Source organism: Mercenaria mercenaria, chromosome 4 (assembly GCF_021730395.1).
Source record: "Mercenaria mercenaria strain notata chromosome 4, MADL_Memer_1, whole genome shotgun sequence".
In the NCBI taxonomy this organism is placed as follows: Eukaryota; Metazoa; Mollusca; class Bivalvia; order Venerida; family Veneridae; genus Mercenaria; species Mercenaria mercenaria.
In genome coordinates, this window is record NC_069364.1 from 37075523 (window position 1) to 37097148 (window position 21626).

At 35.7% G+C, this 21626-nt stretch overlaps 1 protein-coding gene across 2 annotated transcripts in view; it reads right to left on the minus strand.

Moving 5' to 3' along the window:
- The window catches only part of LOC123552811 (trafficking protein particle complex subunit 10-like), a 126111-nt gene that overhangs the window by 51397 nt on the left and 53088 nt on the right, over positions 1–21626 (minus strand). For both annotated transcript variants that reach the window (XM_053540927.1, XM_053540926.1), the window contains 3 exons: positions 14100–14246; positions 9787–9916; positions 4757–4833 (listed from right to left, as the gene is read on the minus strand). In XM_053540927.1, the coding sequence (XP_053396902.1) occupies positions 4757–4833; positions 9787–9916; positions 14100–14246 (354 nt within the window). The remainder of the gene's footprint in view (positions 1–4756; positions 4834–9786; positions 9917–14099; positions 14247–21626) is intronic.

Here is a 21626-nt window from a genome sequence, read left to right on the forward strand (position 1 = left end):
TTGTTGGTACTATAAATCATGTGACATTCATGTCTAGTGGGTACAAAATTTGCCCACAATGGAACAAGATGAAAATAATAACGGTGCTACAGACCAAGTTTGATGAAGATTCATTAAGCAGATCTTGAGAAGTCATCCTGTATTTAGTTCTAGCAGGAAGGAGCAACTGTCCATTTTTGAAAAAGTAAGGAGACCTCATACAAGAGCTGTCCATAAGACTATTCCGCGATTTGACAGTAAAATGAATATATGTCTCAATAAGAGACCTCTACTTTTAAAAGGAAGATACACCAAGGGGCATAATTCTGTCAAGAACACAAATTAGAGTTATTGGGATTGGTACCACACATGCAGATCATGATGGTAAAGATATATTTTGAGTTTCAAGTCATTATCTTTTAAAGTACCAAAGATATGTCTAAAGACAAAGCTTTCGAAAAAAATTTGACATGAAAATAACTCCAAGTATAACAACTTTGTGACCTTGACCTTTGCCCAGCCCCTGCACATACTCTGTATGCTTGACAATGTTTATGTGAACTTACAGTAAGATACAAGCAATAGTAAACAAGAGGACCATGATGGTCCTGAATCGCTCACCTCTTCCCACATGACCAAGTTTTGAGTATGACGTCGTTTTTTCTATTATTTGACATAGTGACCTAGTTTTTGAGCTCATGTGACCCAGTTTTGAACTTGACCTAGATATTATCAAGATAAAAATTCTGACCAATTTTCATGAAGATCCATTGAAAAATATGGTCTCTAGAGAGGTCACAAGGTTTTTCTATTATTTGACCTATTGACCTAGTTTTCGAAGGTACGTGACCTTGTTTTGAATTTTAACTAGATATCATCAAGGTGAACATTCTCACTAATTTTCATGAAGATCTCATGAAAAATATGGCCTCTAGAGAGGTCACAAGGTTTTTCTATTTTTATACCTACTGGCCTAGTTTTTGACCGCACATGACCCAGTTTCGAAACTGACCTAGATATCATCAAGATGAACATTCAGATCAATTTTCATGAAGATCCATTGAAAAATATGGCCTCTAGAGAGGTCAAAAGATTTTTCTAATTTTAGACCTACTGACCTAGTTTTTGACCGCAGTTGACCCAGTTTCAAACTTGACCTAGATATCATCAAGATGAACATTCAGACCAACTTTCATACAGATCCCATGAAAAGTATGGCCTCTAGAGAGGTCACAAGGTTTTTTTATTATTTGACCTACTGACCTAGTTTTTAAAGGCACGTGACCCAGTTTCAAACTTGACCTAGATATCATCAAGCTGAACATTCTTACCAATTTTCATGAAGATCCATTCAAGGGTATGGCCTCTAGAGAGGTCACAAGGTTTTTCTATTTTTAGACCTACTGACCTAGTTTTTGACCGCACATGACTCTGTTTCGAACTTGACCTAGATATCATCAAGATAAGCATTCAGACCAACTTTCATACAGATCCCATGAAAAATATGGCCTCTAGAGAGGTCACAAGGTTTTTCTATTATTTGACCTACTGACCTAGTTTTTAAAGGCACGTGACCCACTTTCGAACTTGACCTAGATATCATCAAGGTGAACATTCTGACCAATTTTCATGAAGATCTCATGAAATATATGGCCTCTAGAGAGGTCACAAGGTTTTTCTATTTTTAGACCTACTGACCTAGTTTTTGAAGGCACGTGACCCAGTTTCGAACTTGACCTAGATATCATCAAGATGAACATTCAGACTAACTTTCATACAGATCCCATGAAAAATATGGCCTTTAGAGAGGTCACAAGGTTTTTCTATTATTTGACCTACTGACCTAGTTTTTGAAGGCACGTGACCCAGTTTCGAACTTGACCTAGATATCATCAAGATGAACATTCAGACCAACTTTCATACAGATCCCATGAAAAATATGGCCTTTAGAGAGGTCACAAGGTTTTTCTATTATTTGACCTACTGACCTAGTTTTTGAAGGCACGTGACCCAGTTTCGAACTTGACCTAGATATCATCAAGGTGAACGTTCTAACCAATTTTCATGAAGATCTTTTGAAATATATGGCCTCTAGAGAGGTCACAAGGTTTTTCTATTTTTAGACCTACTGACCTAGTTTTTGATGGCACGTGACCCAGTTTCGAACTTGTCCTAGATATCATCAAGGTGAACATTCTGACCAATTTTCATGAAGATCTTGTGAAATATATGGCCTCTAGAGAGGTCACAAGGTTTTTCTATTTTTAGACCTACTGACCTAGTTTTTGACGGCACGTGACCCAGTTTCGAACTTGACCTAGATATCATCAAGATGAACATTCTGACCAACTTTCATAAAGATCCCATGAAAAATGTGACCTCTAGAGTGGTCACAAGCAAAAGTTTACGGACGCACGGACGGACGACGGACGACGGACGCTGCGCGATCACAAAAGCTCACCTTGTCACTTTGTGACAGGTGAGCTAAAAAGTTACAATATAAGTTATTTATAGTAACAACTAAGGGAAGATAATCTTAAAAAAAAAAAATCAAAAAAAAAAAAAAAAAAAAAAAAATCCAAAAAAAATTGTAAGTCCACACAAAAATCTTTACCAGGTAGAGATTGGTCAAAATACACCTCATAATTGGATGTAGCATGCATGTTGTACTACAGAAAAGTGGTCTCGATTTTTCCCTACGACCAGTAATGAAAAAGTTACAATATAAGCTATTTATAGTAACAACAAAGGGAAGTAATTCTAAAGAAGGGAACTGCGCATGACACTTCATCTCATGACGGTGTATAATTGTGCCAAGTTACATCAAAATCCCTTCATGCATGAAGAAGAAATGCTTCGGACAGTCATTCTTGTATCTGACCTTTGGCTTCTAAGTGTGACCTTGACCTTTGACCTAGGGACCTGGTTCTTGCGCATGACACTCCGCCTCGTGGTGGTGAACATTTGTGCAAAGTTATATCAAAATCCCTCTATGCATGAAGAAGAAATGCTCCGGACAAGGTTTTCATTCTTGTATCCGTTGACCTCTAAGTGTGACCTTGACCTTAGATCTAGGGACCTGGTTCTTGCGCATGACACTCTGCCTCATGGTGGTGAACATTTGTGCCAAGTTATATCAAAATCCCTCCATGCATGAAGAAGATATGCTCCAGACAAAGTTTTCTTTCTTGTATCCTTTGACCTCTAAGTGTGACCTTGACCTTAGACCTAGGGACCTGGTTCCTGCGCATGACACTCCGTCTCATGATGGTGAACAACTGTGCCAAGTTTCATCAAAATCCCTTCATGCATGTAGAAGATATGCTCCGGACAAAGTCTGTGGACGCCGCCTGCCAGCCCGCCCGCCAGGGGCGTTCCCATAATATGTCCCGTTTTTCAAACGGGCGTATAAAAAAAAGTTACAAAATAAGCTATTTATAGTAATAACAAAGGGAAGTAATTCTAAAAACAAGGATGCCTGATGGGTGCAGTCATTTGTGCCAAGTTACAACAAAATCCCTCCATGCCTGAAGAAGAAATGCTCTGGACAGTCATTCTTGAATTTGACCTCTGACCTATAAGTGTGACCTTGACTGGAACATGCAAAACCACATTTAACCAGGGTTCCCTTCTGTTATTAAGTTGATTAAGCATTTCAAATGACAACAAGAGCACCGCCTTGCGGGTGCTGACGCTCATCTGATTTTTTTTGTGTAATAGAAATATTGTCCTACCCATGATTTTCTAAGTCTAAAAAGGGCCATCACTCTTGCAAAAAGCAGGATAGAGTTATGTTTCTTGATGTACAGTGTCCACTTATGATGGTAAAAAACTGTTGCAAGTTTTAAAGCAATAGCTTTGATAGTTTATGAGAAAAGTTGACTTAAACATAATATTCAACCATTTTTCTAAGTCCAAAAGGGGCAATAATTATTGCAAAAAGCAGGATGGAGTTATGTTGCTTGCTGTACAGGGTCAGCTTATGATGGTGAACAAGAGTTGCAAGTTTTAAAGCAATAGCTTTGATAGTTTAAGAGAAAAAGTTGACCTAAACATAAAACTTAACCAAGAAATCTGATATTTTCTAAGTCCAAAAGGGGCCATAAATCTTGCAAAAAGCAGGATGGAGTTATGTTTCTTGCTGTACAGGGTCAGCTTATGATGGTGAACAAGTGTTGCAAGTTTTAAAGGAATAACTTTGATAGTTTAGGATAAAAGCTGACCTAAACATAAAACTTAACCAAGAAAACTGATTTTCTAAGTCCAAAAGGGGCAATAATTCTTGCAAAAAGCAAGATGGAGTTATGTTTCTTGATGTACAGGGTCTGCTTATGATGGTGAACAAGTATTCCAAGTTTCAAAGCAAAAGCTTTGATAGTTTAGGAGAAAAGTTGACCTAAACATAAAACTTAACCAAGAAATCTGATATTTTCTAAGTACAAAAGGGGCCATAAATCTTGCAAAAAGCAAGATGGAGTTATGTTTCTTGCTATACAGGGTCAGCTTATGATGGTGAACAAGTATTCCAAGTTTCAAAGCAATAGCTTTGATAGTTTAGGAGAAAAGCTGACCTAAACATAAAACTTAACCAGGCAACGCCGACGCCGACGCCGACGCCGACAACCGCTCAAGTGATGACAATAACTCATCATTTTTTTTCAAAAAATCAGATGAGCTAAAAACATGTTTTCCTCATTACAGTCTTATACGTCTTTTGGGACTTCTTCCCCTTTTTATACTATCTGTAATGTTTTGTGATTAAAACAAGAAGTAGTACCAAGTAAATCCTCTGAAAAGATTCTCTGGATGACAGTGCCTCTCTTAGTTTGTCTCTTGGAGAATTTTTTGAAGTATCTGAAAAAAAATTAACCATAGAAATTGGTTTATTTGTGCATACAAAGAAGTTAATACAATAATTTTACCATAGATTTTTGTAATATTAACAAAACTTTGTATGCAGTGGTTAAAACTGGTATTTTACAGTTTTATTGCTATACTTTTGTAAGTTGTAATGGTATGTTAATTTTAGAGCAATTCAATAGATGCAATTGTACTTTTATGCCAGTGCAATCTATCAGGATGTAACTGTACTTTGAATGCCAGTGCAATTCAACAGATGTAATTGTACTTTTATGCAAGTGCAATTCAGCAGATGTAATTGTACTTTTATGCCAGTGCAATTCAGCAGATGTAATTGTACTTTTATGCAAGTGCAATTCAGCAGATGTAATTGTACCTTTATGCAAGTGCAATTCAGCAGATGTAATTGTACTTTTATGCAAGTGCAATTCAACAGATGTAACTGTACTTTTATGCCAGTGCAATTCAGCAGATGTAATTGTACTTTTATGCAAGTGCAATTCAGCAGATGTAATTGTACTTCTGTCAGTTTTTCAACAGATATAATTGTACTTTTATGCCAGTGCAATTCAGCAGAATGTAACTGTACTTTGAATGCCAGTGCAATTCAACAGATGTAACTGTACTTTGAATGCCAGTGCAATTCAACAGATGTAATTGTACTTTTATGCCAGTGCAATTCAGCAGATGTAATTGTACTTGTATGTCAGTGCAATTCAGCAGATGTAATTGTACTTCTATGTCAGTTTTTCAACAGATATAATTGTACTTTTATGCCAGTGCAATTCAGCAGAATATAACTGTACTTCTATGTCAGTGCAATTCAGCAGAATGAAACTGTACTTTGAATGCCAGTGCAATTCAACAGATGTAACTGTACTTTGAATGCCAGTGCAATTCAACAGATGTAATTGTACTTTTATGCCAGTGCAATTCAGCAGATGTAATTGTACTTGTATGTCAGTGCAATTCAGCAGAATGTAACTGTACCTTTATACCAGTGCAATTCAGCAGATGTAATTGTGCTTCTATGTCAGTTTTTCAACATATGTAATTGTACTTTTAAGCTAGTGCAATTCAGCAGAATGTAACTGTACTTCTATGTCAGTGCAATCTGGAACAACTGATACGGGGACTGGAAACCGGCATTTATCTCATCTTATGCTGTCGTCCAATCGAAGCGTATGCCGTAGGTTATTCTGCTATTACTCAAACACTTACGCCTTACAGTTTAACTCGTCCTTTCAGTGAAAATCTGGGAAAGCATTTGTTGAATTTTTTGTTGAAAACAAAAGTTCTGCCATGAAATTATTGCCTGCATCTGTTTTTAAATGGAAAATATCTACATTAATGTTACTTTTCGCCCTGTGAAAATGGCTAAATCTAGACTTGTCTTACCCAGAGAGAAAGATGTCGTTTTTTTACATGATACTTGCCTTGTTGATTGAGAGTATTTAGAACAAAAAAATTAGGACATATTTTAATGAAAATAGCAAGTCAAAACTGTAAACTGTTGCCTGAAAATATTTGTTTATGATATTGCTCTGTTCTTCACCATTTAAATGCGTGTTAAACCTAGATGATTTTCTGCAGTTTTATCTAAAAGTTCGGAATGCTAAATGTAACTTCGTTGTCAGCCTTTTTTTAAAAAAAAAAAATATATTGTTATTTTAATTTAAATACATTGTATTTTTCACACATCAGTTTTAAGATTAAATTTATTAAACTAATTTTTGGAGTTTAAACAACAATTTCGTTTGAAACATTCCCTACGTTCAAGAAGAATGTTTGTTTCTGTATGTAGAAATCTGACATTATAAACAACAATTATAATTATGGCTCTACAAGATTAAGAAAAGTGTTAGCTTTCTGTTATTTTCCATTTCTTTTTATTCAAATCCAACAAAAATCTGCCCTTTGATAAAGGTTTGAAGTTACGTGGTAAAATATTTCTTCAGGGAAGTGAGCTCGAGTTAATTTATAATAATCATGCAGTCGCATGCTGTTTTTGCTTCAGAATCCCTTTAGATCAATCTCTGATCATCTAATTATCACCACTTAACATGTGACTGGTAAACCCTTTGAACAATAAGTGTTATAGCTCCATGATTAACATGAGGTAATATGCTAATTACACGCTAATCGATAGTGGCGAAAACAAAATATCGATCGCTAACGACTGGTCGATATTTAAAGGTATGGACGACAGCATAATACAGATAAATGTATTGATTTATACAGAGTTTCTACTCCCCGTATTAGACCTTCCTGGTGCAATTCAGCAGAATGTAACTGTACTTTTATACCAGTGCAATTTAGCAGATGTAATTGTGCTTCTATGTCAGTTTTTCAACAGATGTAATTGTACTTTTATGCCAGTGCAATTCAGCAGAATGTAACTGTACTTCTATGTCAGTGCAATTGAGCAGAATGTAACTGTACTTTTATGCCAGTGCAATTCAGCAGATGTAACTGTACTTCTATGCCAGTGCAGTTCAGCAGAATGTAACTGTACTTTTATACCAGTGCAATTCAGCAGATATTGTGCTTCTATGTCAGTTTTTCAACAGATGTAATTGTACTTTTAAGCTAGTGCAATTCAGCAGAATGTAACTGTACTTCTATGTCAGTGCAATTCAGCAGAATGTAACTGTACTTTTATACCAGTGCAATTCAGCAGATGTAACTGTACTTCTATGTCAGTTTTTCAACAGATGTAATTGTACTTTCATGCCAGTGCAATTCAGCAGAATGTAACTGTACTTCTATGTCAGTGCAGTTCAGCAGAATGTAACTGTACTTTTACACCAGTGCAATTCAGCAGAATGTAATTGTACTTTTATGCCAGTGCAATTCAGCAGATGTAATTGTACTTGTATGTCAGTGCAATTCAGCAGATGTAATTGTACGTGTATGTCGGCTTTTCAACAGATATAATTGTACTTTTATGCCAGTGCAATTCAGCAGAATGTAACTCTACTTTCATGCCAGTGCAATTCAACAGATGTAATTGTACTTTTATTCCAGTGCAATTCAGCAGATGTAATTGTACTTGTATGTCAGTGCAATTCAGCAGATGTAATTGTACGTGTATGTCAGTGCAATTCAGCAGATGTAATTGTACTTGTATGTCAGTGCAATTCAGCAGATGTAATTGTACGTGTATGTCGGCTTTTCAACAGATGTAATTGTACTTTTATGCCAGTGCAATTCAGCAGAATGTAACTCTACTTTCATGCCAGTGCAATTCAGCAGATGAATTTGTACTTTTATGCCAGTGCAATTCAGCAGATGTAATTGTACTTGTATGTCAGTGCAATTCAGCAGAATGTAACTCTACTTTCATGCCAGTGCAGTTCAACAGATGTAATTATACCTTTTTCAATTCAACATATGTAATTGAACTTTTATGCCAGTGCATTTTACCTGGTGCAACGGTACTTTTATGCTAGTGCAATTCAACAGATATAATTGAGCTTTTACGCCAGTGCAATTCAACAAGTGTAATGTTACTTTTATGCAAGTGCAGTTCAACTGATGTAATTGTACTGTTATTCTAGTGCATTTGAACAGGTGTAATGGTACTTTTGTGCCAGTGAAACTCAACAGAAGTAACTGTACTTTTATGCCAGTGCAATTCATTATATGTAACAAACAGAGGATATTTGTTTGTTTTTCAAATATTTTCTCACTTTGAGGTGATATATATTCTATATTCATGAAAAACAAACAAATTTTCTTTTTATTTTATGCTTAAGTACGCTGAGATATGCATTTTGAAACAAATTTAATCTCTGCGCGGGAAACAGACACACGTAAACGAACATGACGTCAGACGTTTTGTGAAATTAGAAAGGTGCACATGATATAAAGTTCCATTTTATTTTTTTTCTTGCTGCATAACGTTATAAATTCTCATTAAGTAAAATAATTTGAATCAAGAAATATAATATAAAGAACAAAGTGCGACCGTAATTTTCATCCTGTTTTAAGCAAATAATTTAAAATTTATACACAATGTACAAGTACATCGGCAAAGCAGTGAGTGATATGCAGTAAGTGATATGGATTACATCTCATTGATAAAACACAGTATTTCATCCGTTAGCATAAAATAATACTTTTATGCTCGTGCAGTTCAACACATATAATAATACTTTAATGCCAGTGTAATTCAACAGAAGTAATTGTACTTTTTTGCCAGTGCAAGTCAACATATGTAAATTGACCAGGTGTAATGGTACTTTTATGCCAGTTCAGTTCAACAAATGTAATTGTACTTTCATGTCAGTGCATCTGACAAGGTGTACTTGTACTTTTATGCCAGTGTAATTCAACAGATGTAATTGTACTTTTATGCCACTGCTTTCAACAGAATTGTACTTTTTTTGCCAGTGCAATTCAACATTTGTAATTTGACCAGGTGTAATGGTACTTTAATGCCAGTTCAGTTCAACAAATTGTACCTTTATGCCAGTGCATTTGACCAGGTGTAATTTATGCCAGTGCAATTCAACAGATGTGATTGTACTTTTATGCCAGTGCATTTAAACAGAATTGTATTTTTATGCAAGTGCAGTTCAACAGGTGTAATTGTACTGTTATGCTAGTGTATTTGAATGTATGTAATGGTATTTTTATGTCAGTGAAATTCAACAGATGTAATTGTAATTTTATGCCAGTGCAATTCAACAGATGTAATGGTTCTTTAATGCCAGTGCAATTTAACACATTTAATTGTACTTTAATGCAAGAGCAGTTCAACAGAGTAATTGTACTTTTGTGCCAGTGCAGTTCAACAGATGTATCTGTACTTTCTTACCAGTGCAATTCAACAGATGTAACTGTACTTTCATGCCAGTGCAATTCAACAGAGGTCCTTCATTTGAACAGATGATTTTTAGAATTGTAAATTTGTGAAATAAAACTGATAAGAATACAACACACCTTCCTCATGTTCATTGGGTATCTCAAGACCCATACCAGACGTGAGATCAATGACGAGGGACAACTGATCCGAGCTGGGAGAGCTACTGTCTCCTGGCATCAATCCACACAACTCTCCTAACTTCTCAAGCTGTAATCAAAAATCTATAATATTCACATACAATTTCTCAAACAAAAAACCCTTAAAAATCTTCATTTATAGAATTAATTACTAAACAAATTATACAGCTAAAGCATTAAAGTGCAGCCAACAAAATACAAAATCATCCTTGTCTCAAACTAGGAACCTTAAAACAAGAGGCCCAAATGGGCCTAAGCTGCTCACCTGAAGAGGACCTTGACAATTTGACCTTGCTTCTGACCAAGTTTGGAGAACATCCTTTAACAGTTCATAGGTTTTTTTCTATATTTTGCTGTGACAGCCCAAAAATGTGTTACCATTAGAACAAGGCAGTCTGAAAGAAGCTATATCCCCCGCCGCTGTTATGGAGAGTGAAAACGTTGATAATTTTGGGTGGAAGCATTGACGTTGTTAAGTATATTTTATAGTCTATGTATGACGACATCAATGAATTTGAAATCCTTCAAGGAGTTTAAGAGATACAGAGTGGACAAAAAATGGAAGGCACAAACCTTTGATCAAGATTTGTGACCGTGACCTTGAGCTGACATGGCTGACTCATGAGTTCTGCATATTGTCTTGATGAGGTGATCATTTAACTAAGTTTCATGAAAATCCTTCAAGGGGTTTAGGAGATAGAGAGCAGACATAAAATGGAAGGCTCAAACCTTTGACCAAGAGTTGTGACCTTGACCTTGAGCTGACATGGCTGACTCATAAGTTCTGCACATTGTCTTGATGAGGTGATCATTTGACACAAGTTTCATGAAAATCCTTCAAGGGGTTTAGGAGATAGAGAGCAGACATAAAATGGAAGGCACAAACCTTTGACCAAGAGTTGTGACCTTGACCTTGAGCTGTCATGGCTGACTCATAAGTTCTGCACATTGTCTTGATGAGGTGATCATTTGACACAAGTTTCATGAAAATCCTTCAAGGGGTTTAGGAGATAGAGAGCAGACACAAAATGGAAGGCTCAAACCTTTGACTTTGAGCTGTGACCTTGACAAGGTGATCATTTGACCGAAGTTTCAAGAAATTCCTTCAAAAGGTTTAGGCAATACAGAGTGGACACAAAATGGAAGGCTCAAACCTATGACCAAGAGTTGTGACCTTGATCTTGAGCCAGCATGGCTAACTCATGAGTTCTGCACATTGTCTTGATGAGGTGATCACTTGACCCAAGTTTCAGGAAAATCCTTCAAGGGGTTTAGGAGATACAGAGAATACACAAAATGTTACGGACAGTAGGAAGGACAGAAAGACAGACGGAGACTATTCCTATAACCCCCACCACTCGTGGCGGGGGATTAACAAACTAAAAGAGAGGAAGTTATTGTTTTATTTTTTTAGCCCTAGTGTCCCCTAAAAAAGACCAATCAGAACCATTTGAACAAATCTGGGAGAGGACCTTACAATGATGCTTCTGGCCAAGTTTGATGAAGATCTATCAAGCCGTCCATGAGAGGCTTTTCTATTTCTAGCTCTAGTGGGCCTTAAAAAGGGTTCAGGGCCCCCATTTGAACCAGTTTTACAGACTTAAGTTTGATGAAAATCTAGCCAGCATATCATGAGAAGATGTCATAAATTAATAGTTTTTTATTCTCTATGACACATAGTTTTATTCATTACTAAAATGCCATTTGAGATACTCTTGTTTGAATTTTTCCAAGGTGTCAGTTGATCTTATATGATTAGGGATATCATTCCAAATGACAGACCCTGAGTAATACAATGATAACAATGATTTTCGAAAAATTCTTTTTTAGGTTTTGGTACAAGAAGTTCATTATTATCATTTGATCTAAGAGCATAAAAAGATGAATTTTTGTGTTTGAATTTAGATGTAAGATATTCTGGATACTGACTGTTTAAAGCTTTGTAGACCATGATAGCTTTCTTGTATTTTATTCTGTCTGGGAATTTCATCCACTTATGTTGTTTAAACGATCTGAGGATGGGGCACTACAGTCTCGGTCTAAAATTATTCTTGCTGCCCGTTTCTGAAATTTTAGCAGGGTATCTAAATGCTCTTCATTGCATTTTCCCCATATTGTGCAGCAGTAATCAAGATGTGGCAAGATGTAAAGAGTTGAAAAATAGCTTTCATGAATGTAAACTTAAAAAATGTTTTATTCTTAGTTTTTGTTTGTTTTGGGTTTAACGCCGTTTTTTAACAGTATTTCAGTCATGTAACGGCGGACAGTTAACCTAACCAGTGTTCCTGGATTCTGTACCAGTACAAACCTGTTCTCCGCAAGTAATGCCAACTTCCCCACATGGATCAGAGGTGGAGGACTAATGATTTCAGACACAATGTCTTTTATCAAATAGTCACGGAGAACATAGGCCCAGCCCGAGGATCGAACTCACGACCCCGCGATCTGTAGACCGACGCTCTACCTACTGAGCTAAGCGGGCGGGTTTTATTCTTAGAAAAGAGATTTGTGTAACATTTTTTTTAAAGTCTGATCAACTTGGTGCCTCCAGTTAAGGTGTTCATCTACATGTACACCAAGAAGTTTCTCTGCAGTTGAGTATGATAGATTCTGTCCTTGCATTTGAATTGTTCTTGATTCTTTGTGATCATTCAGATGTTGATTTTTTTAAGATGCTGTGATGTACATGGCTTTAGTCTTTGATGTGTTAGGAATCATGGAATTGTCTCTGCACCACTCATCAACTATTTGAATATTTGTCTGTAGTGTATTATGGACTTGTGATACAGTTTTACCATAAGCAGACATTGTAGCATCATCTGCAAACATGTCGAGCAATGAGTTTGCTATATTTAGAGGAAGATCATTGATATATATGATAAACAGTACAGGGCTAAAAACAGAGCCTTGAGGTACCCCTGCGGATATGTCTTGTGCAGAGGAAAATTGTTCAGAGATACTAACTCTTTGAGTATGGTTCTCAAGGTATGATTGGAGCCACCTAATGCTTGATTCACAGAAATTATACAGTTTTAACTTTTCAATAAGAAGGGAGTGGTTCACTAAATCGAACGCTTTTGTCAGGCCTAAGAATATTGTTCCAACAATAGAGTTATCATTAATTGCGTTAATCCATTCATCAATGATGCTAGTGAGTGCAGTTTTCGCAAGAGTCTTGTGATCTGAATCTTGATTGGTGTGAGTGAATAAGTGTATTTTTTCTAGGAAAAGTTTCATGTGGTTTGAGACATGTTTTTCTCTTCTTTTTTTCTTCTTCTTTTTTTTTGGATTTAACGTCGCACCGACACATGATAGGTCATATGGCGACTTTCCAGCTTTAATGGTGGAGGAAGACCCCAGGTGCCCCTCCGTGCATTATTTCATCATGAGCGGGCACCCGGGTAGAACCACCGACCTTCCGTAAGCCAGCTGGATGGCTTCCTCACATGAAGAATTCAACGCTCCGAGTGAGGCTCGAACCCACATCGATGAGGGGCAAGTGATTTGAAGTCAGCGACCTTAACCACTCGGCCACAGAGGCCCCTGACATGTCTTTCTATAAGTTTAGATAGTAAAGGAAGAATCAATACAGGCCTGTAATTACTCTTGTCTGACTTAGAGTTTTTCTTGAAAATAGGTGTTATTTTAGCAGTTTTGAATTTGTCTATGAATTTGTTTAGTGAAATACTCAGATTGAATATTTTTGTCAAGGGTTTTGAGATTATGTCACAACTTAATTTAAGTATTTTTGAGCCAAGCTCATCCAGACCTGTTGCCTTTGTTTCGTCTAGACATTTTAATTCCTTTATTATGAATTCTTCAGTGACTGGGGGTATCTCAAATGATGTATTTCCCATATTGGTTTTAACAAAGTCCTCAATTAGTTTCTTATTTTCAGGTGTGAGGTGTTCTGGAGGATTTTGTACTGTATTGAATACATTTGTGAAGAATGTATTGAATGTTTCAGCAGTTGTTGATCAAGTATCGGGTTACCTTCATCATCATTGATGTAATTAGTCCGATATTTTTTGCCTTTACCTGACAATTGATTGAGATGTCTCCAAAGTTTTTTTAGGATTTTTACTATTGAACAATTAGATATAAATTATAGAAATATGTTTCAGGTACAAATTGCAGTCCTTCATTGTTTTTCTTTTAAACAGAATACATAAAGCTACTGTTTTAAGTAGCATAAATGATATAAAAATCTGTTGTTACACAATAGATGAAGATAAGTTCATGTTTGTTGTTACCTTTCTACAGACATAGTCCCAGAGGTAAGCAGTGTTTAGGGCTTGAGCTCTTGGATTGACAGAATCTGTCATATTCTCACATTTGAGCAGAACCTCCAGGCCACTCAGGTACACCCAGCAGTCCAACCCACCTTCAGTAATTTCAATCTGAAAAACACAAAAACAGTCTTGATAAATAAAATACAGTCTTAAATACTCACTTAAGTACAACAATTTGAACAAGAGCTGTCACCGCTCAACTATTTCGATGCTGGATAGTGAAACTGGGCACATCTGAGGAAGCTGGACCTGTCACTGGAGTGTTTACTCACTCCAATGGTGGATGAAGATATTGCACATTAGCTTGAGTCTGTGTCAAAAATATTAAGTTACAAGAGAGATAAAGATAAAGTGTATCAAAACACTAAATAAGTATAATTCTAAGCCAAAAGGGGGCATAATTCATAAAATATTGGGGCAAGAGTTATGCACCTTGTGTCATATGATGTAGGTGATGATGAGGAACAACTACTTCAAGTTTGAATCATATCCATATAGTTATAACTAAGATATAGTGAAAATGCATCAAAATTAACCTTAAATTATAAGGAAAATGGGGCATAATTCATAAAAAATTGGTGCACCTTGTGTTATATGATGTGGGTGATAAGGTGGAACAACTACTTCAAGTTTGAATCAAATCCATTTAGTAATAACTGAGATAGAATGGAAGTGCACAAAAACTTTAACCTGAAATTCTAAGTAAAAAGGGGAGATAATACATGAAACAAGAGATCACAGAGTGATCTTGGCGCCCACCAAGGGCCATTTTTGAGTGTTCCAAATTTCAAGACTTACTGACTAGCGCAAGGTCAAATTTCATTTCCGTACACAACACTGTGCATGTGGTCCAAATTCGAAAGCTGTAGCTCGAGAAATGTGAAAGTAGGTCACTAGATCAATCTTAAGGTCAAAGTTTAATTCGGTACACAAAACTATGCAAGTGGTCCGAATTTGAAGGCTTAGCTTGAGAAATGTGTAAGCAGGTCACTAGGTCAAAATCAAGGGTCAAATTTCACTTCTGAACACAAATCTATGCATGTGGTCCAAATCTGAAGCCTGTACCTTCAAAAATGTGAAAGTTGGTCACTAGGTCAATGTCAAGGTCAAAGTTTGTTTTGGTACACAATTATCCTATGCAAGTGGTCTAAATTTGAGGCCTGTAGCTACAGAAATGTGAAAGTAGGTCACTAGGTCAATCTTAAGGTCAAAGTTCATTTCGGTACACAAAACTATGCATGTGGTCCAAATTTGAAGGCTGTAGCTTGAGAAATGTGAAAGTAGGTCACTAGGTCAAAATCAAGGTCAAGTTTTATTTCAGAATGCAGAACTATGCATGTGGTCCAAATTTAAAGCTTGTACCTTCAAAAATGTGAAAGTAGGTCACTAGGTCAATGTAAAGGTCAAAGTTTGTTTCGGTACATAAAACCAGGCATGTGGTCCAAATTTGAAGGCTGTAGCTTGAGAAATGAGAAAGTAGGTCACTGGGTCAAAATCAAGGTCAAATTTAATTTCGGAACACAAAACTATGCATGTGGTCCAAATTTGAAGACTGTACCTTCAAAAATGTGAAAGTAGGTCACTAGGTCAAATTCAATGTCAAATTTCATTTTGAAACACGTAACTATGCATATGGTCCAAATTTGATACCTGTACCTTCAAAAATGTGAAAGTAGGTCACTAGGTCAAAATCAAGGTCAAAGTTTTTTCAAGTGCACAAAACTATGCATGTGGTCCAATTTTGAAGGCTGTAGCTACAGAAATGTGAAAGTAGGTCACTAGGTCAAAATCAAGGTCAACTCATGTCAAGGTTCATCTTGCCACTCAAAAATATACATGTGGTCCAAATTTGAATGTTGTAGTTATTGACAAGAAGATTTTAAAAGCTTTTCCCTATATAAGTCTATATGAACCATATGACCCACGGGGCGGGGCCATATTTGACCCTAGGGGGATAATTTGAACAAACTTGGTAGAGAACCACCAGATGATGCTACATTACAAGCATCAAAGCCCTAGGCTTTGTGGTTTGGACAAGAAGATTTTCAAAGTTTTTCCCTATATAAGTCTATGTAAACCATATGACCCCCAGGGTGGGGCCATATTTGACCCTAGGGGTATAATTTGAATGATCTTAGTTGAAGACCACTAGATAATGTCACATACAAAATAGCAAAGCCCTAGGCCCTGTGGTTTTGGACAAGAGGTTTTTCAAAGTTTTTCCCTATATAAGTCTATATAAACCATGTGACCCCCAGGGCGGGGCCATATTTGACCCCAGAGAAATAATTTGAATCATCTTGGTAGAGGACCACTAGATAATGCTTCATACCAAATATCAAAGCCCTAGGCTCTGTGGTTTTGGACAAGAAGGTTTTCAAAGTTTTTCCCTATATAAATCTATGTTAATTATACAAATAAACAAAGGGCCATAACTCACTCATAAATTGTTGAACCAGTCTGATTTTCAGGGGGACACAACTAGGGTACCAATACATCATTCTGACAAAGTTTGGTCAAAATTCCCCCAGTAGTTTCTGAGGAGATGCGATAATGAGAAATTGTTAACGGACGGACGGACGGACGGAATGACGGACGGACGGACCACGGACGCAGAGTGATTTTAATAGCCCACCATCTGATGATGGTGGGCTAATATTGGTGCAAGAGTTATGGTTTTTATATCATATGATGTGAGTGATGATGTTAAACAACTAATTTTAAGTTTGAATCAAATCCATTTAGTAATAACTGTGATAGAGTGAAAGTGCATCAAAACTTTAACCTGAAATTCTAAGTAAAAGTGGGGATAATTCATTAAATATTGGTATCAGAGTTATGGACCTTGTGTCATATGATGTGGGAGATGATGTGGAACAACTACTTTCAGTCTGAATCAAATTCATTTAGTAATAATTAAGATAGAGTGAAAGTGCATCAAAATTTTAACCTGAAATTCTAAGTAAAAAAGGGGAATAATTCATGAAAATTGGTGTGAGAGTTATGGCCTTTGTGCCATGATGTGGGTGATGATGAGGAATAACTATTTTAAGTTTGAAACAAATCCATCAAGTAATTACAGAGTTAAAGAGAAAAAAAGAGAAAGTGTAAAAAACTTTAACCAAGGTGGAGACATGGAAGGATGCCAATGCCGGGTTGAGTAGGATAGCTCTCCATACACTTCGTATAGTCAAGCTAAAAATCCCAGTGTGGAACTACTGAACAATCTTTTCAGAGATCCATGCTAGGATGCTACATGCATGTATGGTAAACATCAATAATGTGATTGATCAAACAATTTAGCAGAGTCTGGTAGATGTCAAATATCAGTTGAGTCTGGTAGATGTCACATATGATTCTGGTAGGTGTCACACATTCAGTTGAGACTAGTAAGTGTCATATATAAGTTGAGTCTAGTAGGTGTCACATATAAGATAATTCTGGTAGGTGTCACATATAAGATAATTCTGGTAGGTGTCACATATAAAGTAATTCTGGTAGGTGTCTAATATAAGATACTTCTGGATGGTGCTGTATATTCTGCTGAGGTTGGCAGGTGTAACATATAACGTAATTCTAGTAGATACTTCTGGAAGGGTTTTGTTGAGTCTAATAAGTGTCATACATAACTTGAACCTGGAAGGTGTCACATATAAGATCATTCTGGTAGGTGTCACATATTCAACTGAGTTTGGTAGGTGTCCCAAATGCAGTTGAGTCTGGTGACTGTCACATATATATATAATTCTTTAGTTTCTGTATAAAAATTTCAAGCATCTTCTTAGGCATTTTTGTAAGTCTCCTGTCCTTTTAGAGGAATTAAAAATACAGTTAAGACTTACAATTCACTCAAATGAAGGTCCTTGAAATATTAATAAAAGAATAACATGAACCTGGAGGTGATATGCTTTTAACAGCAATCTTTCAGCTGTATAACTTGTGGTGAACTGTTTTAAATGATCTTGACAGCAATCTTTCAGGGTTTTACTTGTGGTCAGGTATTTAATATGAACTTGACAGCAATCTTTCAGGGTTTACCTTGTGGTGAACTGCTTTGAATGAACTTGACAGCAATCTTTCAGGGTTTACCTTGTGGTGACTTATTTTATATGAACTTGACAGCAATCTTTCAGGGTTTAACTTGTGAACTGCTTTAAATGAACTTGACAGCAATCTTTCAGGGTTTACCTTGTGGTGACTTATTTTATATGAACTTGGCAGCAATCTTTCAGGGTTTACCTTGTGATGAACTGCTTTAAATGAACTTGACAGCAATCTTTCAGGTTTTACCTTGTGGTGACTTATTTTATATGAACTTGACAGCAATCTTTCATGGTTTAACTTGTGAACTGCTTTAAATGAACTTGACAGCAATCTTTCAGGGTTTAACTTGTGGTGACTTATTTTATATGAACTTGACAGCAATCTTTCAGGGTTTAACTTGTGAACTGCTTTAAATGAACTTGACAGCAATCTTTCAGGGTTTAACTTGTGGTGACTTATTTTATATGAACTTGACAGCAATTTTTCAGGGTTTACCTTGTGGTGACTTATTTTATATGAACTTGACAGCAATCTTTCAGGGTTTAACTTGTGAACTGCTTTAAATGAACTTGACAGCAATCTTTCAGGGTTTAACTTGTGAACTGCTTTAAATGAACTTGACAGCAATCTTTCAGGGTTTACCTTGTGGTGACTTATTTTATATGAACTTGACAGCAATCTTTCAGGGTTTAACTTGTGAACTGCTTTAAATGAACTTGACAGCAATCTTTCAGGGTTTACCTTGTGGTGACTTATTTTATATGAACTTGACAGCAGTCTTTCAGGATTTAACTTGTGAACTGCTTTAAATGAACTTGACAGCAATCTTTCAGGGTTTACCTTGTGGTGACTTATTTTATATGAACTTGACAGCAATATTTCAGGGTTTACCTTGTGGTGACTTACTTTATATGAACTTGACAGCAATCTTTCAGGGTTTAACTTGTGAACTGCTTTAAATGAATTTGACTTCAATCTTTCAGGGTTTACCTTGTGGTGACTTATTTTATATGAACTTGACAGCAGTCTTTCAGGGTTTAACTTGTAAACTGCTTTAAATGAACTTGACAGCAATCTTTCAGGGTTTACCTTGTGGTGACTTATTTTATTTGAACTTGACAGCAATCTTTCAGGGTTTAACTTGTGAACTGCTTTAAATGAATTTGACTTCAATCTTTCAGGGTTTAACTTGTGGTGAACTGCTTTAAATGAACTTGACAGCAATCTTTCAGGGTTTAACTGGTGGTGATTACATTTTTTATGCATAAAACTGTTTGAAAATTTTGACCATTAGAAAATAGATATGTTATTGTATGGTGCAATTAAGCCATCAATGACCACTGTCTGGTTTTACGTAAATCAGCATCTGATTATAATGCACAATACAGAAAGATATTTCAATATGATAATTTGTAAAAACCAGTCATGATCTGAATTCACTGTATAATTTATAAAGCTGTATTATTACAAGATGACAGAGATAACTTGAATCAATTAAGGAAGTAATTGTTAAATACCCTGTATTAAAGCCAGTCAATCTGATAAGTATACACTACACATAATTAATTCTGTTTAAGCTATAAGAAATAATGAAAGAAATTATTAACTATTAAAACATTAGCAAACAAAATTCACTTCTGACTCACCATGTTTTAGATGCAACTTTAAATTTTCATCCAAATTTTTGAATACAGAACTTTCATAGCAATTTCTATTTTAATTAGAACTTTCAGAGAAGCAGTAAAGGTTACTGGTGTGTATTTCTGCCTTGACCTTGGTAACGAGAGATCCCAATACCAAATCATCCTTGCTATCTTGTACATCTTTGTAAATATGTGCACTGAAATTTCAGAGCCTATCAACAAAAACTCTAATGTCAATAGCAGTAACCTTAGCAATGTTTCTCTAAAAATGTTCTTTCTGACCTCCCAGAAATAAAAGGTCTTAAGCTAAAAACATTACTTTTGAGAAAACAAAAAAAAACTTTATTTTCTTTTATAGAGTTCTCACTGAAACTGTTTGTACCCATATAGTAACATCATAGCAAAAATTGTAAAGTACTGAAAGTAACGGTTGTCACATACTTATTGTGCTGAATCTGATATTTAAGAAATTGTTTATTATGCTCTTTTACAGTCGTCAATAATGGAAGGTCGAATCCGCTATCTATGACGTATTTACTATATAATTTTTGTATCCAAAATAACAGAAAGTGTAATCTTAAAGGCGTATGCTAGAATTCCCTGTATATGAGATGGGCGAAAATTTTCCCAATAACAGAAATTCTTTAAACTTTGGATATTGAAGGACAATCATCTAAGAAACAAAAAAATGCAATAAAAATCATAGGTCACCGGATTCGAAAAAGAGTTATCTGCCCTTGAAAACGTCATTTTTGGGGGAAATGCCATTTTCAAGGGCAGATAACTCTTTTTTGATACCGGTGACCTATGATTTTTATTGCATTTTTTTGTTTCTTAGATGAATGTCCTTCAAGATCCAAAGTTTGAAGAAATTCTGTTATTGGGAAAATTTTCGCACCAAATTCTAGCATACGTCCTTAAAAGGTTATAAGTAGCAGATACGACCTTTTTCTTCATTATTTCTATTCTATATTTCTAAAACTTACTGAAAACTGGGTCATAAGTAACAGATACTACCTTATATTATTACAAAAAGTTATTTTTGGCTCAATAAACAGAGTCATGCAATCATGACTTTATGTTCAAGTTATGGCCCGTTCAATGCAGTTTCTGAAAATGTATAGGTCAATAAAGGTCGTAAGTAACAGTTAAGACCTAACATTTCTGGGACTTTGTTTTCTTCAAATAGCATTAACAATTTGTTACATTATTTTCTACGTTGTTAAAAATATAACAAGTTGAAACAGTAACACTTATAAATATAAATGTTTTTCGCGACTTCACATACAGTCATAAAGCTACAGCCGTAGCACTATTCAGTTTCATAAAACCGCTTCTTTCTGTTCACTAAAAGTGAATAATACAGATAAAAAATCAGAGATCTATTTTCCTGAAAATATATCTGAATATCCCTTTAATATCAAATGACTTTTAACAAAGTTATTTTTGTAAAGTAGTATATCTGAAACTACTAATGCGATGAAAATGATAACTCAAAAGACGTCTTTGCCAAATTGTTTTAGTTTTTGTGCCAAAGGTATAACTTGTGAATTTTTTGTCAGGCTAAGGTGTATTAAAATGTTTGTTTTTCCTTCTTACTAAAAAGTAGATTCATGATCTTGATTCTTCCAAGTAACAACAAATTAACACCTCATCTGATAATTATGTAAAATAGTTTAACAGAATACAGTATTTACTGTTATAAATGATTCCATTTTAAAAGACAAAATAGGGCCAAGACAGCCCTAATTCCCCCAACCTGATTTTGACCATATGACCTTATAGTATAATGTCAACATAC